General features: G+C 40.6%; 1 protein-coding gene across 1 annotated transcript in view; it reads right to left on the reverse strand.

The window, feature by feature from the left end:
- The window catches only part of LOC132815680 (aryl hydrocarbon receptor-like), a 194975-nt gene extending 168833 nt beyond the window's left edge, over positions 1-26142 (reverse strand). The window contains exons 1-2 of the mRNA XM_060824733.1: positions 25430-26142; positions 76-263 (exon numbers count right to left, since the gene is read on the reverse strand). Coding sequence (XP_060680716.1) covers positions 76-263; positions 25430-25485 — 244 coding nt within the window. The 5' untranslated portion in view covers positions 25486-26142. The remainder of the gene's footprint in view (positions 1-75; positions 264-25429) is intronic.
- Positions 26143-26549: the final 407 nt, after the last annotated feature.

Raw genomic sequence — 26549 nt, forward strand, 5'->3', positions numbered from 1 at the left:
TCCTGTTATTCACAGGAGTACTTTCCTTTTGGCTAACAGCATGAATGTGAAACATATTTCATAGGGTGGTCTTACCATTAAAGAAACTTTTAGCTCTGAGGTAACTGACACTGAGGCGGAGGACAGAAAGCTTGTCCAATTTGGCTACAACATCCTGTGGGAAGGGCAGGAGGTTGGCTAGGCGCTCTAGCTCTGCATTCAATCTGTCCCGATGTCTTTTCGATGGATTTGATTTTGCTCCTTCAGGGGCTGGGGTTTTTACACTAAAAAGCAAAAAGAGAAACACCTTTATGTTAACAATGTGGTCACTTAGTTTTTCAGTCATGAAATTAGAGACATCATAATATATTTTAAACTGTGCCAAAAGTCAAACAAAGTGCCGTGTATCTCTTGAAGTGAGGTTGGCAAATCCCAAATAGTTAAAATTGTCACTTTTATGAATGGATTCTAAGACACATATGCACTTTTCAATCATAACACAGGATTCCATTTGCAAAAGTATGGTAATTCTTTGTTTCTCTTGAAGTGAGTGCAAATAGTGATGATTTCTATTTCCTTGCCTATTGCATGAATAAATAAGTTTTTAAAAGTTCTTGTAAAAGGAATATGGAAATAGAAAGGAGAGAAATAAAGAGATGAGTTTTCACTGTAAATTTCACAATGTTGTCACAGACAAAAACAGAATGTGGATGAACTTAAATTATGATTGCTCCCCCCTCCTAATTTTGAGTTTCAATCTTAGAAATAAACCCTGTGTAAAATTCCTCAAAATTAAAATAACAGGCCGGGATTATCTAACAGCATGTTCAGATACAGGGAATTTCTTTACTAATTCATTCATATACACATCCAAATACAAGTACAAAAGTAGAAATATAAAAGGGAAGTAAGTTACAACTTATGCACTTCTAAATAAAAATCTAAGATGTTGGTATTAGTTTACATGACTTTGAGTTCAGTGAATTAATATCCAACTGGGAGTAAGTTGGCTGATACTTTTTCTGCAAGCTCGAATGCAAAGGCATGGCTGTCAAAAGTGCAGCAGTACTGGTTTGTTCTTCTATAATGCGATGGTTGTGTTCTTGTACAACCCCACATTATAGAAAAATTGCACTTTAGAAACAACGCTTGAAGTGTTGACGATGCAATTGCATTATAATCAATATAGGTTTTAAAAGTTCACACTTTCGAAACAATGTCCTCAATTCATCAATTGTGGTATAGCAAATTCACATAAACAAAACAGGTGTTATAGGACGTCAACCCGTATTTCTTGTATTTGGAGAATTGGTTGCATGGCAAGTAAAGTACGAGTATCTATTGACGTAGGAATAGCAGAAGACCATTCAGTCCCTTCAGCCTGCTCTACCATTCACAAAGGTCATGGTTGATCTATGGCCAAATTCTATGTACTTGTCTTTGGCCCATATTCCTTAATATCTTTGATTGACAAAAATTTACCTATCTCAGATTCAAAAATTTACAACTGATCTAACATCAACTGCCAATTGTGAAAGACAGTTTCATCCATCCGCTACCCTTCAAGTATAGAAGAACGTCCTAATACTCCCCCTTGGAAGTCTGAGAACTATGGCCAAACCAATGTTCCCTAGCTTTAGAATATCCAACAGTGTAAATTGTTTATTTTTATCTACCTTATCCTTTCCTGTTAAAACCTTGAAGACAAAACTTTCTAAATTCTGGATAAAAAATGCCAAATTTGTAAAATCTCTCCTGATAACTCGAAGTCCAGATTTCATTCTTGTAAACCTGTGTCGTACTCCCTCCAAGGACAAATTTCCTTCCTAAGGTGTGGTGTCCCAATCTGCTATTAGTCCAAGTGGAGACTTTCTGGGAGATGGACATTTGCAAGTGCATATGTGATTTAGCATACACATAAATGAATACATGAAAGAGCTGTACATCAGCACGTGAATGAGCATTATTACAAGCCTGGAGCAGCTCTTCTTGCGATGTTAATATAGCCAATAATTTTAATAGTCAAAGCTGCATGTTTCAAAAATTCAGCAACTGCAAGTTCCAGTCACATAACAGAGTGGCATCTACTAAGTCATTCAGAATAGAAAATACTTCAATTTTTCTCTTGGAAATAGTTATTATGAGGTAAAGAGATGCTGATGGTCCATCTCAATGGCTAATGGGAATGCCATTAGCATCTTGGTTCCAGACAATGGTAATTTACAAATTTAAAACAAAGTGCTTGAGAAATGCAATGGATCTGGCAGCATCTCTGGAGAGAGTAACAGAGTTCACATTTCAAGGTCAATGAAGAATAATGATATCAGACTTGAAACATGAACTTTGCTTCTTTCTCCACAGATGCTGTCAGACTTGCTGAGTTTCTCCAGCATTTTCTGTTCTTCTTTCAGATCTCCAGTATCTACAGTACAGTGGTTTGCAATTCCTGTGCGTCACGGTCTTCATGCGAGTTGGGGTATCTATAGTCATAACAGTTAGCAAGCCAAGTTTCCATGAGTTAAAGAGGTGCTAAAGCACCAGCTTGCTTTGACTTGCAGAAATTCTAGATAGTTCATCTGATTCTAACTCTGATAGCAGCCATCTTCAGGGTCCAACACTGTTGACCACTTGTTTGAGAAAAGATTTGAGCAAGAGATTGGAGAGGAGATTATTTGTGGGATAAAACTAAATTATGATTTTCCCTTATGGCCCCAGTTTAATACATTGGTTATTCAGGATTAACATTTTTTGTCATGCTGGTTTATTATAGCAGAAGGGTCAGAAATGGATCAGAATTTTAACTTCAACTAGTCAATATGAAACTGTCAAACAGTAAAATACGTTCGCACCAATATCACCAATGCAACATGGCATAGGCAATTTGAATGTACTTTCAAAACATGAGCTAAACTTTAAACACTCATGACGATATACCAACCAAGATTAAAATTCAATTTGTTGTTGATAGTGTTCTGAAAGTTTTCTTTAAATATTGGCCAATATAGAAAGTTAGGTAACAACAACTAAAATGGTACTATATTCTTCCAATTATGCATTTCCATCTGTGAATTATTAACAAAAAGATTTTTTCAAGCTGCATCTACATGTCAATCTATAATATATATCAAAAAAATGTTATATTTGACATGCACTAGCTGTTTGACAAATTTACCTCGACTTTTTTCGCACACGATTAACATTTAACTAAATGACAGCTACTGCTACAGGATTTATTTTTCAGTTTTCAGAGCAGTTGGTACTGTTAAAACTACCACTTCCCGAGTCCATTTCTGCAGCAAAAGTTTTATTTTATTCCTTGGACTACATAACGACATCAGGGTAAAGTTCATTTAAAACTAGCTTCATTATTTTATGTACCCAATTATTTAACCTGCTCATCTTGTTCTCCATACACACTTAAAACATTATTCTCTGTCTTCATGAACTAAGCATCGTTTTTCTCCCCTCAAGTTTTAAGCTATCTATCCATTTGCTATTTAATGCTATCCTACTTTCAGGCAGACATCCCCATGTCCTGGTCTAGCATCTGCTGTTACCAACCAATCCACTGGTAATGCTCATAGTTATTGTAACCAATCTGTTCGAACATTTTGAGCCACATTCCTGGGGGAGTTAAGACTTGACCTTGGACTTTCTAGTCTAGAGGTAGGGACATTACTACCACAAGCCCCTATGCTCACTAAGTGAGTCTGATCAGAGTTCACCTTTAGCTCCCTTGTTTGTATCCAGTACTTAAAACTGTTAACTGGCAAGCTCTCTTTTAAGGTTATAAAACAGATTAATGACATACTTTAAAAATAATACACAAATGTTAATGTCCCAATCTGCACACACACTATAAATTTCAGCATCACACTGACCATCTTTCCTTGTAAGATATTTTTATCCAAAAAAAAAGAAGAAAATTCAATAAAATAGTGCAGAGATGATAGGGGAGACACACAAACATACATAGAAGATGTGAAAAAGAATGCATTTTTCCTTATTTAAATAAAAGCTTCCCGCTGAAAATGCAATTTGGTGGAGTTCACAGAAATAAAAATTTTACAAGAGATTTATAAGAAAGGATTGATTCATAAAGTGTAGATATGGTTGGCCATAGCATGAGTACTGAAAACACAAAACAAGCACTAATAGTTTGGTAAAACACACACAATTCCAACAGAAACACCTAAGTGGTGTTTGCATTTTGAATATGAGGGGGAAATATGGCAAGCACGATTATAATTTTAAACATAAACAACATTACAGCATTGCATTGAATTACATAAGCATCAACCAAACTGCTGGAGAATGAAGTGGGAGCCCAAGCAAAACAGGAACAATTCCCTTCAAAAGCACAAGTTTGTTACAAACACCAGTGGATTTCCCGGAATTTTATGCAGAAAAGTTGGGGAATATAGTACTTCAAAAGGGTATAACACATCTGTTTCTGTTATGTGTAAAGTAATAATTTATTGTCAAGATGCCAATGCAAAGTTTTTCTTAAAAAAGTAAACAGAATATAGTATTTGACATAGTCTACTCGGGCTGGTAATATCCCTGGTCAGGTCCTGCATAGGAAACTGATAGCAAAAGGTAAAAGTCCATGGGATCCAAGGAAAGTAGCAAATTGGATCCTGAATTGGCTGAGTGGCAGGAAGCAGAATGTGATGGTTGAGCGTGTTTTTATTACTGGAAGCCTGCGCCCAGTGGGGTCCTTCCTATCTGCGGTAGGTACAAACAATTTCTTATGTACTTCAACATAGGAGGGCTTATTCAGTGAGTTCATAGATTATATGAAAATTGGTAGGTTGAAAATAATGACAGTAGCCTTAACTTATAGAACAATATAGCTGGGCTAGTCAGATGGATAGGTCAGTGCCAATTGGAGTTCAATTCTGAAAAATGTGATGTGATGCATTCGATCAGGACACACAAGGCAAAAGGAATATAATGATGAACAGCAAGTCCCAGGAGAGTATCCAAAAACGAAGGACCTTGGTGATCATGTTCACCGGTAGCTTACAGATTGATAAAGTGGTCAAACTGGCATATGAGATATTTGTCTTTATTAGTCAAGGCATAGAGCTTAAGAGCAGAAAACTTATGCTGAAATCATATAAAATGTTGGTTAGGCCACAGCTACAATACTGTGTGCAGTCCAAGAATCTAGAATTATAGAAGGATGTGACTGCACTGGAGAGAGAGCAGATGAGATTTAATAGGATGTTGCCTGGGCTGGACAGTTTTAGTTACGAAGAGAGATTAAATAGATCTGTGTTGCTTTATTTACAGCAGAGGAGTCTGAGGGGGCACAAGATTGAGGTGCAGAAAATGTAAATGGGGGGTTGGGGGTGGCTGCATAAATAAGGTGGACAGGCAGAGACATTTTCCTATGATGGAGGGATCAATGACTGGGAGCATAGATTTAAAAGTAAGGAAAGGAGCTTTAGAGGGATGTGAAGACATTTTTTTCCACCCACATGGTGGTGAGATTCTGGAATTCACTACCTGTAAGGGTAGTAAAGGTAGAAATCGTCATTACAGTTCAGATGTGCAGCTGCAATGCCAAGGCATACAAGGCTACATGCCAAGTGCTAGAAAACTTGATTAGAACTATTAAGTACTTGTTTTTGCCTGGCGCAGACCTTGATGGGCTAAAAAGCCTTTTTTCTGCACTGTGCACCTCAATGACTCTAGCTTGAGGTTGATTTTCAATATTATTGAGTAAAGGAAATGCATTTGGAAAGCAAGTGCAAATCTGATTCCAGCATTTTCTAATCCAAGCAATGCTACTGAGTTATTTAGTTCAACTTTGGCTGGGTCCAATCACTGAAAGTGTACAGAACAGAAGGAGGCCATTCTATCTTTAGGTGAGTTAGGTTTATGCAAAAGCAATTTCATCAGTTCCACTTCATCAACTGCCTCTTAGCCTTTTAGTTACTTTCTCCTTTCCAAGGTAAATGCAATTCCTTTTTTAAATAGCAGGTTTGAATCCATCTCCACCACTTTTTAAAGGCAGCATACTTCAGATGGTAAACACTACACTTTTTTTTCTAATCACCTCAGCTTTTTTAAACTATCACTTCAGAATCTGTGTTCTCTTGATTCTTGACTCTGCCTTTATATTCTTGTCTCATTGTTAAAAATCACACAACACCAGTTTATAGTCCAACAGGTTTAATTGGAAGCACTAACTTTCGGACCGCTGCTCCTTCATCAGGTGGTTGTCACCTGATGAAGGAGCGGCGCTCCGAAAGCTAGTGCTTCCAATTAAACCTGTTGGACTATAAACTGGTGTTGTGTGATTTTTAACTTTGTTCACCCCAGTTCAATACCAGCATCTCCAACTCTTGTCTCATTGAGCTGCTAAGTCTACTAAGGTCAGAAAGTCATTTAAGAATCATCCAGCCACAAGGCTGCAAGACAGCAGATCATATGTCATTGCATCACTTCCCATGATATATCAGAGCTTAATTTGTGTATAAGAGTCAAATATAAACCCTTATGGCACATCTTCCACCAATGGGAAGTGTTTCTGTTTCTCCTATATGATTTGGTTTTCCTATAAGATTTTGAGCACTTCAGTCAAATCTCATTTCAACCTTCAGTTCTCCAAGGAAAACAACTTTAGTTTCTCTATTAAGTGAAAAGTATCTTATTCCTGAATAGAAATCATGGAGGCCTCAAACATTAGGTTTCTGGCTCAATGAGGTCAAACCACTCTGAGTCAAGATTACAGTGTTGCTGGAAAAGCACAGCAGGTCAGGCAGCATCCAAGGAGCAGGAAAATCGATGTTTTGGGCAAAAACTCTTCATCAGGAATGCCCCACATCAAACCACTCTGACTCAATGGGAGGACCAAGATGATAAGCAGGGTCAAAGCATTCTTCATTCATAAAAAGTCCCATATTGTCACAATGCCAAAGAGCTTCTGCTGGTTAAATTCCTGTCCACACTGCACCTGGCAGCATTAGCTGCCTTAAACAAGAATTCAGAACCGGTTCTGCACAAACCTTGCCCACTTAACTTTATGCAGTCTGCAGGTTGTTCGGAAAACATTACCTAACTTGGACTACCAAGCCATGTGGTGATAGGGACAAGGAGATGATAAAACAGGTAGTTTTCCATCATTACTCTACACTTACATAGCCTCAGTGTAGTTGCCGTTCACCACAAATCAAGGCAGATGTGGAGTTTGTATCCTCCAGGGCAACAGAAGAAATGTTTTAGATACAATGCTGCTCTCCCCAGCCTGGCAAATAGGAACAAAAGAACCCTAATTACAATCTCCCCTTTCCACATCTACCAGCTCCTCAAGCACTTAAGTCAAAAAGAAAAGCAAAAACTCAAACTCAGGCAAGTTAACTATCAGATAACACTTGATCCATGTGTTGTTTAGAAATATTCTGACATTACATGATCATAGCTCGGAGTTGGCAAATTGAAGGACCAGAGGTGTGATTTGTCATTCAATCTGAATTGTCATGCTTCCCAAAATAACAATGACCAATTCTTTGAACTTCAAATAAGCCTTGCTTATGCTTCACTGAGTACTGCCTATGCACAAAGGAAGTCAATGAAGCATTCTATGAAAACCTCTGCAGAATCAGCGGAGTAACATAACAAGGCAAACTAATCATTCCTGGTGAGATCAAGACTGATGCTGATACAGACTTTAATAATCAGAGAAGAGCACAGAAGCACATGACATTGGTAGAATAAACTACATCCACTGGCTTCTATTCTCTATGGACAGTGACTTTGATCTTACTAACACAAACAATCCAGCAAGCTAATAAAATCTGCAAAACATAGGTGCACCTTATAATTAAACACTGGCTTATGTTAGACCACAGTACTCTCTGACAAAGCTCAAAGATATGCACTGTACTTCAAGGTGCTGCACACTGGTCAGACCATCAGGAATTATTGTGGCCTTGAAAGTACATGTAAAGTTCTGCATCACAGGATTAACCAAACAGAAAGCCGAATGAAATTAATCTAAAAGAGTCAGCTAAGTGATAAGAACAAAAATATAAATTAGGTGTGAGCTTGCTCGTATTCCATAAGAGTCTTGAAAGAAAACAAATGATGTCACCCGTAGCGTGGTATCAGAGGTCCTTGGATTTGTAAAATTGTTCAACAGAAAGGACCAAGATATAACTGAGAAAGCAAATGAAACCCACAATGTTCATGGATCCGACAGATCTGACAAATCAATAAAACCAAAACTCAGATACCAGCAAGAAAAACACATGCTAGAGGACTAAATTGAGTGAAAGATGAAGTAGTTTTATAACAGCAATGGAAAAGAATACACCAGATCTAAATTGGGGGAAGCCCAATTTTGACAGTATTAGGCAAGAACTTTCAAAAGTTGATTGGGGGCAGATGTTCACAGGTAAAGGGAAGACTGGAAAATCTGAAGCCTTCAAAAATAAGATAATGAGAGTCCAGAGACAGTATGTTCCTGTTACGATGAAAGGCAAGGCTGGTAGATGTAGGGAATGCTGAATGACGAGAGAAATTGAGGGTTTGGTTAAGAAAAAGAAGGAAGCATATGTCAAGTATAGACAGCAGAGATCGAATGAATCCTTAGAAGAGTATAAAGGCAATAGGAATATACTTAAAAGGAAATCAGGAGGGCAAAAAGGGGACCATGAGATAGTTTTGGCAAGTACAGTTAAAGAGAATCCAAAGGGATTTCATAAATATATTAAGGACAAAAGGGTAACTGGGGAGAGAATAGGTTCCCTGAAAGATCAGCAAGGGAGCTTATGTGTGGAACCGCAAGCAATGAAGAGATACAAAATGAATATTTCTGCAACAGTGTTTACAGTAAAGAAGGGCATGGAAGATATAGAATGTGGGGAAATAGATGGTAACATCTTGAAAAATGCCCACATTACAGAGGTGGTGGTTCTGGATGTCTGAAAACGCATAAAGGTGGATAAATCCCTGGGAGTTGATCAGGTGTACCCTAGAACTCGGTAAGAAGCTACGGAAGTGATTACTGGGCTCCTTGCTGATATATTCGGATCATCAATAGCCACACGTAGACTGGAGATTGGGTATGATGGTGCCACTATTTCAGAAAGGTGACAAGGAAAAACCAGGGAACTCTAGACCTTTGAGCCTGACATTGGTGGTGGGCAAGTAGTTGGAGGGAATTCTGAAGGAGAGGATTTGGAAAGGCAAGGACTGATTATGGATAATCAACATGACTTTGTGCGTGGGAAATCATGCCTCACAAACTTGACTGAACTTTTTTGAAGTGACAACAAAGAAGATTGATGAGGACAAAGCAGTGGTCATGATCAAATGTAATTCAGTAAGGCGTTTGACAAGGTAGACATGGTAGACTGGTTAGCAAGGTTAGATCACATGGAAAATAGGGAGAATGAGCCATTTAGATACAGTATCTGAGTCGAAGGTAGAAGATGGAGGCTGGTGGTGGAGGGTTGTTTCTCAGACTGGAAGCCTGTGACCAGTGGAGTGCCACAAGGATCGGTGCTGGGTCCACTGCTTTTTGTTATTTATATAAATGATTGGGGTGTGAACATAGGAGGCATATTGCAGATGACACCAAAATTGGAGCTTCATGGACAGCGAAGGTTACCTCAAAGTACAATGGGATGGCAGATGGAGGTTAATTTAGATAAATGTGAGGTGCTGCATTTTGGAAAGGCAAATCAGGGTAGGACTTATACATGTAATGGTAAGATCTTGGGGAGTGTTGCTGAACAAAGAGACCTTGCAGTGCAGGTTCATAGCTCCTTGAAAGTGGAGTCGTAGGTAGATAGAATAGTGAAGGCGGCGTTTGATATGCCTTCCTTTATTGCTTAGAGTATTGAGTACAGGAGTTGGGAGGTCATGTTGTGGCTGTACAGGATATTGGTTAGACCACTTTTGGAATATTGCATGCAGTTCTGGTTTCTCTCCTATTGGAAGGATGTTGTGAACCATGAAAAGGTTCAGAGAAGAATTACGAGGACGTTGCCAGGGTTGGAAGGTTGGAGCTATAGGGAGAGGCCGAATAGGTTGGGGCTGTTTTCCCTAGAGGGTCGGAGGCTGATGGGTGACCTCATAGAGGTTTATAAAATCATGAGGGGCATGGATAGGGTAAATAGACAAGGCCTTTTCCCTGGGATGGGTAATCCAAACTAGAGGGAATAAATTTAAGGTAAGAAGGGAAAAATTTAAAAGGGACCTAAGGGACAACTTTTTCACGCAAAGAATGGTGCTTGTATAGAATGAGCTGCCAGAGGAAGTAGTAGAGACTGATACAATGACAACATTTAAAAGACATTTGGATGAGTATATAAATAGGAAGGGTTTAGAATGATATGGACTAAATGCTGGCAAATGGGACTAGGTTAAGTTAGGATATCAGGTTGGTGTGAACGAGTTGGACCGAAGGACCTATTTTTGTGCTGTATGTCTCTATGATTTTATAACTAGTGGCAGGGGAACAAAGATACAGGCTTCAGAAAGCTGGCAAGAAGCATGACTGGATGACCCTTCATGCAGGCCTTTGGTCTGTCTACAGGCCTAAAACCAATGGCGTGGGACGAATCCTCTCAGGAGAAAGCAATCTGCTCCTAACAGAGGCAGAAAATTCTCTGTCATCCAGGAATGCACTTCTCATCAATCTCCCAAGCTAGAAATCAATTTGTCTATCAAGGCCATTGAATCACTTCAACTGCATTCTGGACAAGTTTTTCCTCAGTTCATGGAAAAAGTGAGGTCTGCAGATGCTGGAGTATCAGAGCTGAAAATGTGTTGCTGGAAAAGCGCAGCAGGTTAGGCAGCATTCAAGGAACAGGAAATTCGATGTTTCGGGCATAATTTTCCTGATGAAGGGCTTATGCCCAAAACGTCGAATTTCCTGTTCCTTGGATGCTACCTGACCTGCTGCGCTTTTCCAGTAACACATTTTCAGCTCTTTCCTCAGTTCATCTCAAGGTCGCAAAAGCAATGAAGCTACTACCTCTGGACAATCTTCTACTCATGTATTACTAATGCATAATAACACAACAGCAGAAGAAATAGGATTAGCATGCAGCACATCAAGATATTCTGCTATTCACAATGGTCATCGTAGATCTCGGACTTCAATTCCACCTTCATATCTGATTCCCTGAGAGATCTAAAATCTATCTTAGCCTTAAATAACAAGTATCCACAACTTTCTGCAGTGAGGAATTCCAAATATTGGGAAATCTAAATGAAGTAGCATCCCTGCAGTTCACTCCTAAATGATCAGCAACTTATCCTAAAGCTATGTTACCTTTCTTTAGATTTTCAACCAAGGGAAACAATCTCAGTAACTTCGCTGCCAAGGCCCTTCAAAATCTTGAATATTTCCACAACATCATTTTTTTTAAAACTCCAGGGCATAGACCCAGTTTACTCTGTCTCATAATTACAGGACAAATCTCTTAGCCTGCGTCCAATCTCCAGAAACTTTGCTGTACTGTCGCCAATACAATGACAGAGGTGTTCACATCCTTTGGAAACTTATTAGCATTTTCTGCATAATTTGGAGCCAGGGCATCATCTTCCATAACTCATAAATGGATGGGACACAACAGCATCTGGGACAACCATTGTGGTGTTTCACTTCTCTCTAAAGTGGGAGAAAAATCTTGTAAAGTTTATTCTCAAGAGGACTGCCACTCACCTCAAAAAGCAAGTGTACCCAGCTTCACATTATTGCAGTTTGTGCTGAATAAGGAATGGTTTTCGTGATCTTTATGGTGGTTCAAATTTAAAATAAATCCCTTTTACAGAGAAAGGTCCTTCCTCTAGTTTTCATTGCTATGACTGAGATCTTCAACGCAATAAACCTTGAAGTCCTGTCCAAATATCGTCATCCTCAAAATGGCAATTATGTACATGTCCTCAGCTCATGACAGCATGTTTGACCAGCGTGATAAAGAGGGACAAAGTGAGGACTACAGATGTTGGAGACCAGAGTCAAGAGTGCGGGCTGGAAAAGTACAGCAGGTCAGGCAGCATCCGAGGAGCAAGACAATCGACGTTTTGGGCATAAGCCCTTCATCAGGAGTGAGGCTTGCGGGTTGGAGGGCTGAATGATAAATGGGAGGGGGTGGGGGAGATAGCTGGGAATATGATAGGCGGATGAGGGTGAGGAAGAAGGTAGTAGGTCAGAGAGGAGGGTGGAGCGGATAGATGGCAAAGACGATATACAGGTCAGGAGGGCAGTGCCAAGTTGAAGGCTTGGGACTGGGATAATGTTGAGGGAGAATAAATGAGGAAACTGTTGAAATCTACATTGATGCCATGTGGTTGCAGGGTTCCAAGGCAGAATATGAGGTGTTCTTCCTCCAGGCATCGGGTGGCTAGGGTTGGTGATGAGTGGGCCCAGGATCTGCATGCCCTTGCCTGAGTGGGAGGGGGAGTTCATGTGTTCAGCCACAGGATGGTGGGGTTTATTGATGCAGGTGTCCCAGAGATGTTCTCTGAAACAATCCACAAGTTGGCGTCCTGTCTCCCCGATGTAGAGGAGACCACATCGGGTGCAATGGACACAGTAGATGACGTTGGTAAAGGTACAGGTAAATTTCTGTTGGATGTGGAAGAACCTTTTAGGGCCTTGAACGAAGCTGAGGGGAGTGGTGTGAACGCAGGTTTTGCACTTCCTGCGTTGGCAGGGGAAGGGCATGGAACTGATGAAGAAATTGCAGAGAGAATGGTCTCTCCAGAATGCTGACAGTGTTAGGAAGGGAAAAATGTAATCTGGTGGTGGGGTCAGTTTGTAGGTGGTGGAAGTGGAGGAGGATGATGCGATGTATTCAGAGGTTGGTGGGTGAAAGATGGGAACTAGGAGGTTTCTGTCCTTGTTGCTTTGGGTTGGGGGGGCCGGGGGTGGGGGAGGTGCAGGTGTTCAAGTGCAGTGATGTGGGAAGTAGACGAGATGCATTGGAGGGTATCGTCAACCAAATGGGAAAGGAAATTGTGATCTTGGAAGGAGACCATCTGGGATTTTCTAAGGTGGAATTGGTCATCCTGGGAATAAATGTGGCAGAGGCCGAGGAATTGGGATTAAGGGCATTTTTACACGAAGTGGGGCAGGAGGAGGTGTAGTCTACATAGCTGTGGAGTCAGTGGGCTTGTACATGATGTCCATAGTTAGTTGGTTGCCGGAGATGGAGATGGAGGGGTCCAGGAAGGGGAGGAAGGTGTCCAAGATGGTCCAAGTAAACTTTAGGTCGGGGTGAAAGGTGGAAGCACGAGGTAGCGCTGATACAGTCATCGATGTAGCGGAGAAACAGTGGGAGTTGGTGCCAGTGTAACTGCAGAAGATGGATAATTCCACATACCCGACAAAGAGGGAGGCATAGCTGGGTCCCATGCGGATGCCCATGGCTACCCCTTTGGTTTAGAGGAAGTGGGAAGATTGGAAGGATAAGTTGTTCAAGGTGAGGACCTATTCAGCCAGGTGGATGAGGGTATCAGTGGAAAGATACTGGTTGGGACGGCGTGAGAGGAGGAAACAGAGAGCTTAGAGGCCTTCGTCATGGTGGATTGGATGCCCATGGTGAAAATGAGGCATTGGGGGCCAGGGAAATGAAAATCTTGGATGTGTTGAAGGGCATGGGTGTTCCTGGTCTAAGGGGTCAGGACGGTGTCAAGGTATGCAGAGATGAGTTCAGTGGGACAGCAGCAGGCTGAGACAATAGGTCAACTGGATAAGTGAGGTTTGTGAATCTTTCGTAGAAGATATAATCGTGCGGTGCAGGGTTCACGGACAATGAGGTTAGAGGCTGTGGATGGGAGATCCCCAGAGTTGATGAGGTTGTGGATGGTCTGGGAGATGGTGATTTGGTGGTGGCAGGTGAGGTCGCAGTCGAGGAGGCAGTAGGATATCAGTGTGATAAACAGTAGTGCACCATTCGACAGTTTTTCTATCACCGATAGCACCAAATGATGCTGCAAAATGGTACTGGTACTGTTTATCGTTTACTTTCCAGCCATTCTATTACACATACTCAAAGATCACCACACAAGAGTACACATTCAGTTCAGCTCAGACACAAACCTCTTTGATCAGCACAAAGTTTGCATAAAAACCTCAAGTCATCTATTAAGTGAACACTTGTTCATAGGCAACTGTGTTCTAACAGGACCTAATTTGGAAGATATCCAACTAATTGCAGACAAATTTGTCCAAACCTCAAAGTTTTGGCCTTGCAGCAAGTCCAAAAATACTAACCTGCCCTTAGCTACTTCAAGGTTCAAGCCATAAACAACAATACACCCCTCAATTCAGCTTATAAGTCTGCTATCTTGAGTTTATCCTCTCCAAGATCAGATCATTTGACAAAGCAAACTCAGCACTGAGCAAGTACATCCACAGGGTTTGGAGAGCAAGCAGTGTGCCTCAAAACACAGATTAAAGTCCATCAGGCAGTGGTTCTCACATCTCATCTTCATTGTTGTGGGACATGACTAATTTATTGACATCGCAAAGCAACTAGATGCAATCTTCTCAAAGCTTGCCAGCATTCTACATCTATTGCATCATGCTACCTGCAACATCATTGGCAAGGCAAAATCCCTTATACCAAGGTGAAACATACCTAGAATCCAAAGTACACAACTTAGAGGTCAGCCTCACTGGGTCACATGGACCATTCCCGCATTCCAAAGGGTGTTGAACAGCCAGTGAAGCATGGGAACCAAAGAATGCCCAACTCAGATACAAAGATATTCTGATATTGAAATTCAGAGCCCGTACCCCATTTCATGATGAAAAGTAAAACAGTCCTCGATGGATCCAAACAGGAGAATCTAAGTCATCAAGCAATCTCAACATTCAGGAGAACAGAGTCTGGTTTCTACAGGACAAGTGAGCATACTGCAAAACGAGTGCCTACACCTGCCCCTGCAATGGCTACTTAACACATAATATTTATAATCAGAGCTGCCAATCAAGAATTGGTTTCACATCCCATTTCAGATGGTTGAACAACTGACCTGTTTGCCTAACTCTCACCTGTTGATTGAAGAATTTATCACTCTGGACTTTCAAAAGATTCAGTGTCATTATAATACGATAACATCTTCAATCTCAAGCAGGAACACGAAAGGGAAATTTATTTTTAAAATGGACACAAATGCAACTTACTATCTATTGTGAATAAAATTGCCAAATAGTTTTGTTCATTTGGTATTTTACACATTGTTCAACTGTGCGTTTTGGGAAAGTGGAATCAATCAAATTGAAGGACGTTGTTCACGTGAACTCAGCTTGTAACAAACAAACTTATCAAGCCTCGCTATTCACCATCAAGTGCATACTTAAGATGGAATAGACACTGGACTGCCTTCCTGTCCTTCAAATTTACATATTTGCCATGTAACCAAAGACTATTACTAGATCTACATTAGTGCATAGACAAGCCATTGTTTAACCTCAATACCCTGTTTACCCTGAGTAAATTCTACCTGACCTAACAGGATCAGAAGAATCTTTAGATGGATTTCAGCACCTTAACTAATGTGACAACAATTCAGAAAATACTTCATTTTCTATAAAGCACTTTGGAACACAGGACAAACATGAAAAGGAGCTATATAAATCCGGGTCAGAGAGTCATAGAGATGTACAGCATGGAAACAGACCTTTAGGTCCAGCTCGTTCACATGCCTAATATCCCAACTCAATCTAGTCCCACCTGCCAGCGCACGGCCCATATCCCTCCAAACCCTTCATATTCATATATCCATCTAGATGCCTCTTAAATGTTGCAATTGTACCAGCCTCCACCACTTCTTCTGGCAGGCCATTTCATGCACCACCCTCTGCATGAAAAAGTTGCCCCGTAGTTCTCTTTTATATCTTTTCCCCTAAACCTCTGCCCTCTAGTGCTGGACTCCTCCACCCCAGGGAAAAGACTTAGTCTATTTATCCTATCCATGCCCCTCATGATTTTATAAACCTCTAAGGTCACCCCTCAGCCTCTGACGCTCCAGGGAAAACAGCCCCAGCCTCTTCAGCCTCTCCCTATAGCTCAAATCCTCCAACCCTGGCAACATCCTCATAAATCTTTTCTGAACCCTTTCAAGTTTCACAACATCTTTCCAATAGGAAGGAGACCAGAATTCCATACAATTCCAACAGTGGTCTAACCAATGTCCTTTACAGCCACAACATGACCTCCTAACTCCTGTACTCAATACTCTGACCAATAAAGGAAAGCATACCAAACACCTTCTTCACTATCCTTTCTACCTGTGACTCTTTTTCAAGGAGCTATGAATCTGCACTCCAAGGTCTCTTTGTTAACAATACTCTTGAAGAACTTACCATTAGCTGTATAAGTTCTGCTCTGATTTGCTTTCCCAAAATGCAGCACCTCACATTTATCTAAATTAAACTCCATCTGCCACTTCTCAACCCATTGGCCCACCTGGTCAAGATCATTGTAAACCAAGGTACTCTTCTTCACAGTCCACTACACCTCTAATTTTGGTGTCATCTGCAAACTTACTAACTATACCTCTTAAGCTCACATCCAAATCATTTATATAAATGACGAAAAGTAGTGGCATTCCACTGGACACAGGCCCCCAGTCTGAAAAACAACCCTTCACCACCACCCTCTGTCTTCTACCTTTGAGCCAGTTCTGTATCCAAATGGCTAGTTCTCCCTGTATTCCATGAGATCTGCCCTTGCTTACGAGTCTCCCATTGGGAAACAGGTCAAACACCATATGGAAGTCCATATAGATCATGTTTACCGCTCTGCTGTCATCAGTATTTCCTTTGTTATAACAAAAGGTTTGTGTAGTCACAATCATGGTATTTAATGGATATAGCTTAAAACTATTCATAATTGCACACTTATTGTGCAGTCACATCTAAAACAGACTACAGACTTCTAAAGTAGAACCATAATGCTTATATGAGAGAAGATGCTGCTTAAGACATTTTATAGCACACATTCAGAAGAATGTGAAGGGACCTTTTACTCTGTTGGTGTCTATGCTTTGTCAGATATGCAGTTACGTTGCAGAAGATAGGTGCAAACAGCCTCGGTGCTACAACACTGCCATAACTCACATTATGCCATAGAAAAAATTCGTCCAGCAAAATTTCCCAGGGTAGTCATTTGGTTAAGCATCACAAAAACAAAACAGAGTGCTTTAGTGCATGAAGACCTCAATAACTATTAATTATCAAGAAGGTCCTGATGACTTATTTGTCCAGGTAGTTTGCACACAGAAGGCATGATTAAAAAACAAGCCTGAAAAATGGAAAGTAATGATCTGAAAATGTAGAGACACACACTATATATCAGCTGCCCTTAAGGATATTCAACTAATTTATCACATTGAGAAACAAGAACTGGCCATTCAGACCCTAAAAGCTTGTGCCATTATTCTATTTGATCACGGTTGATCTGTACTTAAACTCCTATTATCTAACTTTGCTCAATATGCCTGAAAGTTTTCACCTAACAAAAATCTATCAATCCTGACTTCAGCCTAGCTCTAATTTTAAGATTTATCTCCCCTACTTTCTGGATTTCCTCAGTGGAGGAAATTGTGTCTCTACAGCCACTGTAATTTCATACACTTTGTTTGGATCAGCCTGCAACTTTCTAATATAAGTAAATAGAAAGCAAGTATATGCAACTTGTTTTTGATATGACCCCTCAAGCCTTTGACACCATTTTGCTGAATCTATGTTGTACCCCTCCATTGCCAATATTAGTTTTATGGGTTTTGTTGCTGAAAACTGGAATCAGCAATCAAAAAACAACCTCAAACTGCAGCATAACTTCCTTACATTATAATCCAACCTCTGAGACAAAAGCTAAAACTCTATTAGCCTTTTAGATTTATTGCTGGACTTGTGCTTTAGCTTTGAGGCAGTCACAAACTCCTTTCAATGGATTACAATTCTCTCATATTATTATACATGAAAAGTCAAACAAAAAAGGAAAGTCAAATATTTAAAGTCTGGTTGAAGATTTGTAGCTCGGGTATCCGTTGTTGTGGTTCTGTTCGCCGAGCTGGAAGTTTTTGCTGCAAACGTTTTGTTCCCTGGCTAGGGAACATCATCAGTGCCATTGGAGCCTCCTGTGAAGCGCTGCTTTGATGTTTCTTCCGGTATTTATAGTGGTTTGTTCTTGCCGCTTCCGGGTGTCAGTTTCAGCTGTAGTAGTTTGTATGTGGGGTCCAGGTCGATGTGTCTGTTGATGGATGTTCTTGCCATTTCCGGGTGTCAGTTTCAGCTGTAGTGGTTTGTATATGGGGTCCAGGTCTATGTGTCTGTTAATGGAGTTTGTGGATGAATGCCATGCCTCTAGGAATTCCCTGGCTGTTCTCTGTCTGGCTTGTCCTATGATGGTAGTGTTTTCCCAGTCAAATTCATGTTCCTGGTTGTCTGAGTGTATGGCTACTAGGGATAGCTGGTCGTGTCGTTTTGTCGCTAGCTGATGTTCATGGATGCGGATTGTTAGCTGTCTTCCTGTTTGTCCTATATAGTGTTTTGTGCAGTCCTTGCATGGTATTTTGTAAACTACGTTAGTTTGGCTCGTGCTGGCTACTGGGTCCTTTGTTCTAGTGAGTTGTTGTCTGAGTGTGGAAGTTGGCTTGTGTGCTGTTATGAGTCCTAAGGGTCATGAACATCAGCTAGCGACAAAACGACACGACCAGCTATCCCTAGTAGCCATACACTCAGACAACCAGAAACATGAATTTGACTGGGAAAACACTACCATCATAGGACAAGCCAGACAGAGAACAGCCAGGGAATTCCTAGAGGCATGGCATTCATTCACAAACTGCATTAACAGACACATAGACCTGGACCCCATATACAAACCACTACAGCTGAAACTGACACCTGGAAACGGCAAGAACATCCATCAACAGACACATCGACCTGGGCCCCACATACAAACTACTACAGCTGAAACTGACACCCGGAAGCGGCAAGAACAAACCACTATAAATACCGGAAGAAACATCAAAGCAGCGCTTCACAGGAGGATCCAATAGCACTGATGATGTTCCCTAGCCAGGGAACGAAACGTTTGCAGCAAAAACTTCCAGCTCGGCGAACAGAACCACATCAAATATTTAACTTTGTGACTGAAGTAAATCGCAAATTCAAACTAAATTCAAAGTTTTCCAACTGGAAATCCATCTACTGGGATTAGATAATAAATAATTAGGAAATGAGTTCGTTTGGATCCTAATTTTAGCCTGAAGTAACAGGAAGACTGCAGTGCAGAAACATCAAACATATGACAAACGTGAAGTGAAAGAAACAAAACAGAACAAAATAGAATTACTCAAAAGTACTTTTTTATAAAGTTATACATTGCTAGTATATTATAAAGAATGAACAAACTTACATACACAACCACATGGAAAAGAAGATTTGAAACAAATTTCTGCTCGCACAAAATGCGTAACTGGTCAGTTTTAAAGCATATACACAATGCTAAAGTATCCAGGTTATTTCATTAAATGGTTAATTAATTCTTACTAGCTCCTATCTTAAGAATTTTCCTTGCATTATTCCTCTGTTATTGATCCTATCGACATGACCAATTATTTGCATCTATTGCCTGCCTACGTGAACATGGCTTTTCACCCTCTTGTCCATTTTATTCCTGGTCTCCTCTCTCCTTCCTTCAGCTTTGGCAGGCATAACTGAACTCACTTTAGTCTTCACTTGTGGGCGGCACGGTGGCACAGTGGTTAGCACTGTTGCCTCACAGCGCCAGAGACCCGGGTTCATTTCCCGACTCAGGCGACTAACTGTGTGGAGTTTGCACATTCTCCCCATGTCTGCGTGGGTTTCCTCCGGGTGCTCCGGTTTCCTCCCACAGTCCAAAGGTGTGCAGGTTAGGTGAATTGGCTGTGCTAAATTGCCCGTAGTGTTAGGTAAAGGGATAAATGTAGGGGTATGGGTGGGTTGCGCTTCGGCGGGTCGGTGTGGACTTGTTGGACCGAAGGGCCTGTTTCCACACTGTAAGTAATCTAATCTAATGCCCCCATTCAGATCCCTTTCTCCATTTGATACTTTCTTAATATATAAAGAAGGAACAAACTTGCATACATGACTCCAGATCTCAGTAGAATATACTTGTTTAAAAAGGTTACAGCTTGAACTTGTTAATAAAATATTATCCAACCACAGGAATATCAAATCTCTTGAAATGTAGAAACTTCTAAGAGACATTTAAAGACATTCTTGGGAGTTGCAGATAACATTTCAGTGAGGACGAACTTTTCTCCAGCCTGCATGCCAGCTCAAGTTTCCCTGCAGCCTCGTCATGCTCATCTCTAGCTACTGTCTTGCATGTTTAATGCAACCACCACAACTGTTTTATTCCTCCATTCCCAGTTAACTCAATTTATTCTTACTGCAGAGGTTTCACACTTCCTTCCCATCCATCATGCTCATCAGCCCCATCAGTACACATATCATGCTCCATTCAGCATATTCTAAAATGTTGCTGTCTCACCAACAAAGCTTTTAAGATCGAATTTATCCATAAGGAGATCATCATTACCTACATGCCCATATCCTAATCTCATCCATTCATCAACCCCAAGCACCCAGTTCAATTATGATTCTAATTTAAAATTATTCACCTGGTTTCAAAGAATTTTATGGCCTTCGCCTACCTCACTATACAACCTTCCCCTTGAGCACCAACTCACCAAAAACCTCTGCATTTTTCCAATTCTGCTCCAGTATGAATTACCAACTTCACTTGCCTTACCTTACACAGTCGTGTCATCACCTGTTATGGTCCTAAAGCTCATCACCTCACTACCTCCTTTCAGAGGCATTTTAAAATCTAGTTCTGACTATATTTGGTCATCCAAGGTCAAATCATGTCTGATAATGCTTCTGTAATGTGCCAGGGCACTTTACCGTGTTAACACAATACATACTATTGATGGTAATGTAAAGGACACGCTTTCCAAAGTATCATTACTCCCCTTTTCTAAATGGCCATAATCACTCTCTTATCAAACCCTATTCTTAATGCATCAATCTCATCTTCAAAAGGTCATGAACTGACTTCAGCTCCTGTTTCCATTACCACGTATCTCAAACTCCCAAGTTTAATGACATTTAGAAAGACAAAACAAAGAAATATTTATAAGATGTCACAGCATGTCAAAACATGTCTTTTGTAATGAATAAAGCATCTTTTAAAAGGCAATGACAATTGTAATTTAAGAAAGCAAAAGACAGCTTGATTTCACGTACAATTCTAGGAAAATCTCAAAGTAATCTGTTACTGAGCATTGAATAAGGAATAATTAGTCAGGTCAATGCAGAAACTTTGTTCTTTTTCAAAGTGGTACATCTTTACATTCACCTCAGGACACAGACATTAAACTAATTTCCTGTTCCCATCCTATATTACAACTAAAGCAAAATATCTTCTGGTTTTCCTCAACCTCCCCATAGTGTTTAAAGATTCCATACCCTCTACTTATTTTGTAGCTCCAAATGGGACCTTAGTAGTTCCACATGCATTTCTTCCCAAACATTGCCAATGCCTGTCCCACCAAGTTTTCATTCCTCCTTCTCTATCATGAACTCTGGGCTCCCCAAAAGAAATGTACATGGTCCCTTTCCTTCCTCATCTTACTACCTGACAGTGACAAGACTGGCTGTCAAAAGTGTGCTGGCAGCCCCCACTTTTATTTTTCCATCACTTTCTTCAGCCTCCAAGGGCTGTGATGTCAGACAGCCTTGTCCAGCACCCAAGTCAAGATTTCTTTCTATTGAACTCAAAGAAGTGTCAGTCATTTCCTTTGGCTTCTGTCACAAGTCCTTTCTTTTCTTCACATTCTTTTCTGTACTGAAACCATTTACACCCACCTTGAAACTATGTCACCCTTACAGTTTTCCATCACTTCGAGACTAAATTATCCAGCATTAACATAGTGAATTGATCTTTGACCAATCACAGTAAACATCAACTTGATGCTAATGGTGCCAACTGTTATCCACGTGAACTACATTGATTCTTAATCCGCTGCATGCAAATTTAGCAATTTAAAATCCTGTTGGGCTGCTCTTAGGTTCCTTACCACCTCACACATTCTCCGTTCCATTGCACATTCACCATTATGCTCTCTTCCACATTTCATTCGTAGTTATTGCTCTTTTGCCTTCATCTATTTTATCAGTGCAGCTAAAAGCTCGGATACCATTTTCTGAAAATCCTTACCTGAATCCTTACCTGAATCTCTCATTTTGTCTTCCTCTGACTTGGATATTTTTCAGCAGCCTTTCCCTGCTCTTTAACATCATTTCTTTTGTTTGCAATCTTGGGATGGTTTCTTCATTTAAAGGGACAACCTGAAGATAGTCATTTTTGTACAAAAGTGTGTTGTCCCTGCCCTGTGTTTGACAGGCCCACCTTCCTGCAGTCATTGTACTTTAGAATAACTAAAGCAGGTTTCCTCCACTGCTACGCAGAGTTTATAGTGGGCATTTGCTAGATGCTAAGTTGTGCAAAATTTTTATGTTCAACAACATAAAAGACTTTTATATTTAAAAAAGGTTTCTCATCTTCAATACCCGTATACTAATGATAATGAGAAAAAGCATGGGAGACTAATTGGGCCAACTGGCCTGTTTCCATGATCCATATCTTATGAAGTTGTCACTGACAATCTACGTTATCTTGCCCCCTTCGATAATGGAGGCGGCCAAAACTCCCCTCAAGAATGAAATGCTTCTCGTCAAATTCTTTACTATCCAATAACAGGGCAACAAGAACTGACTGCCAAAGTGAAACCATATGACCATTACTTTGCTTCTTCACCAAAAGTACTTTACTGAACTCAGGCACCCATTGCTCTCATTGCTCCCAAATACTATTCCAGAAAACTATTTAAAAGTCACATTCAAATTCTGCAAAACACTATGGTTGTTCATGATGAATTTAAAAAGAAATCATTTCAAATGTTTTAACTGAGCTAGTTTCAATTTTCTGGCTCCATTTAATCTAATAAAAGTTAATAATTTATTTTGTTTGAAATTAGTCATAGCATCAGAATGCAAAATATTTTACATTTCACGGAACAGAGGAAAAGTATATAAAACTGGGAAAGAAGTAACTTCTGCATTATCATCTCCAGCCATCTTTCTCTCCAGATCTATTTAAAACACCACATGAAAGATAAATCTATGGATTTAATTTTATATACATCCACACTCAATAGATGAAAAATATATGCACATGTGGTGAGATTTGCGATGGTCACAAAAAACTTTTCAAAAAACTTGCATTGTTGCACATTGGACTATTTCCAACATCATTATTAACAACAATAGTAGATTCATATGTTAAACTGAAAGCCTTATAATGGTTTCTCAGTACAGCTGCCAACTTCTGTCCTTTACCATAGGTGGCACATTTCCAATAAATCAAACCGGACTGACTTAACAGATATAAAGCATATGGACATTCTCTTACTCTTGCAAAGTACTACTTGAGGGCCTACAGTGAGAAATTGATTTACATAAAAAATTAAAAACAATAACAGTTTAAATCAATATTGTATCTTTCATGTAGAAAAATGTCCCAAAGGTGCTTTACAAGTACAAATAATAGCAAAACAGATGTTGTATCAAATAATTAGGTATTTGGAAAGGTGAACAAAAACAATGAAACTGGATTTTGAAACGTACAATTTCTCAGCATTTAAGGAAAAATCAAATATACAATGGGAAATCTGATAAAACAGAGCTTTATGTATTTTTAAAATTGCACATCTATCAGACATTAAAATTAGAGCCCTCTACAATTTTATCTTGAAGTGTAAATGTATCAGGATACAGTCTATCCCTTTCCCTATTTGCAAAGCAGTTGGCAGCCAATTTCAACATAGGAAGGACACAGCAGTCTACTGTGCATCATTGCCTATAAACTAAAGGCAGAGTTTGTTTTAAAAAAGTTAAACCATACAGAGAGATTGTGACTGCATGTTAATTCAGCTGTTTAATCAAATACGATTACATTACATAAACTGTAATGACTTAAGCTAAATTAGCAAAGTGATGTCAATTTTCTAACTTTGTTTTCAAAGAAAGAGTCTGTAACTGCCTTTAACTGAGATGTCCCCTCTGTCATTTCCGCCCAACCTTAGCAATACAGATGAGCGAACACGTGGAGGAGTACAATCAGTGGCTGAAAAGTGATAAAAATAGTATACATTTTTTGAAAGTTTTAACCAATGCATTTGGGAACCAGGAAAGTGCATTATCAATACTGAAACACTCCTGTCTTATCACTGATAGAATCAGCACTACTAAAACATATTAATCATACATCTGGACAACAATTATAAGCAATAGAGTCATTAATGATAAATGTAGCACTCAACTTGGGGTGAATTCTCATCTATTTCTTTTTGTGTCACACTTTAGATATTTAAATGATGGATGCAAATTTAAAATCTCAAACAAGGTCTACGTTGTTGCATATACAGTACTGTGGTGGTTCCAATGATATCACGATGAAACTTCCCCTCCTCCACACACACAAAGGAGAAGGTAATGGTGACATCATATCCAAATATAACTTCTTTTTCAGGAAGATGACATAACATAAGCCCCCAAAAATCACCCCAACCCACTCCACAGACTCTCAGTCCATCCCCTTCCTCCCACTTCTGCAAATCCCAATGCTCCTCCATTGTAATGCATCACAACAAGGAATTATCGTTTATTCATCTTTGACTTATAATGCTTTTACAATCTAACAGTTGTATAGAGGGGTGAGAAGAAAAGGGACAAACACAACGCAATTGGTCTGGCTGGTGAAAATCCACACACAATGTAGTTTAAAAACAGTGAAATATTTGTTTTGAAGTGTACTACACAGTACTCAAGTTACACGTAACATTCCAATACTGCTATTGCTGAATGTCATACTCAATTTGTATATATACTAGCAGCAAACAAGGTTTCTATTCTTTCACTTCAGAGAGGACACTAGTGTGGCAACAATACTGCAGCTATTATGGGTTATTATTTTGAACATGGTTTCGGATTAGATTTCAAGGAGTACATGGTGAGTGTACTGCTCACCTGCTATGCATACGAACTTTTGTATAATTTTTGGTTTTACTTTTGACACACTTAACTTCCTGGGCATTTTTTTTCGAAGAATGTTTACATATTTACAACAGTTCTAGCCACCGTGAGATCAGCAAGATAAATTCCCAACTTTCCCAAAGGCTGTTCAGCCCGTACTGAATTAACAAATCGAGACCGTTCTTGCGACTGTCAGACTGACCTCCTCCAGCAATACCGTTTTGTGACTTGTAACTCCTTCAAAATCCCTGACAATAGCAAACTGACTGCGGCATCGGGAGTTACACTCGCACACCACGGTGACCTCCAACAAAATCATACCTTTTCTGAACAGGCTTTCGCCTCTTACGGCTTGCGTAGATACTGCTGCTGTTCATCCTCAGCGAAGGCGCAGCAAAGCTTCTCCCCTCGGTCTGTACCTTCGGTAAACCTTTCCCCAGGAGTCACAGTTTAAGGCGAGTAACACGAGTTAATCCAAGAAGGAACAACATGCAAGGCGGTGCGGACCTCTTGCGCCTCGCTCTCCTCTCCACGCACACATACACAGAGAGAGAGAGACACACACACAGACTTCCTCCTCATGAGAGGCAGGGGGGCGGGGGATTGCACAGGCGGCTGTGGCCGCTCGATGGAGCAGCAGAGCCAGCACAGAGGGCTCCCCGGGGAGGGGGCGGGCTCGCGCTGTCCTTGTCCCCGGGGAGGGGGCGGGAGGCGGGCTCGCGCTGTCCGTGTCCCCGGGGATGGGGCGGGCTCCCGCTGTCCTTGTCCTGGGGAGGGGGTAAGGTTGGGTGTGGGGGCTGAGCTCACTGAGTGGGTTGTCAATGTTGTTCACTTTCTTGAAGCCAGTGGACAGCACTTATCTCCTGCACTGAGTACTGTTCCCTCTGGGCGCACCGCTGACGGCACCCTTCCCCGGTGCGCAGCTCTACCCGCGGATAACCGAGCACGCCTGTAAGTCCGGGCCTGTCTCCGTTCGGTTTGGAATCAGGCCCAGGCTGCAATCTCTTCCTGTCGGCTGGGATGGGCTGGCCCGGCCCGGCCCGGCTGTTGTACGTGTGTACCGCCGGCAGGGCAGGGCATGGCATGGAAAATCCAGGCTTGCTGCTAAGTGTCAGTGCAGCACACCGCCCCCCAGCCGCTGTATGTGAGAGAGCACCGAGAACACAGCCCGACTCCGGCAACACTGTGTACACACCCCGCCAGATACAGAGAGGGAGAGAATATCGCAAAAATCACGTTCAATTTTCGTGCTTTCAGAAGCTGAGAATGATGTTAAACAGATAGAATTGAACCAACGCTTTGTCAGCAGTTCAACTCTCGCAAATAAACACTTACATTTACATAGCGACTGCCCAGCTTCAGAACGAAGCAAAAGCGTGTTAAAACGAATGATTTTTGTTGTAAGATATAGTTACCGTTAGAAAAGTTAAAAATTACAAAA

This window comes from Hemiscyllium ocellatum, chromosome 5 (assembly GCF_020745735.1).
Source record: "Hemiscyllium ocellatum isolate sHemOce1 chromosome 5, sHemOce1.pat.X.cur, whole genome shotgun sequence".
In the NCBI taxonomy this organism is placed as follows: Eukaryota; Metazoa; Chordata; class Chondrichthyes; order Orectolobiformes; family Hemiscylliidae; genus Hemiscyllium; species Hemiscyllium ocellatum.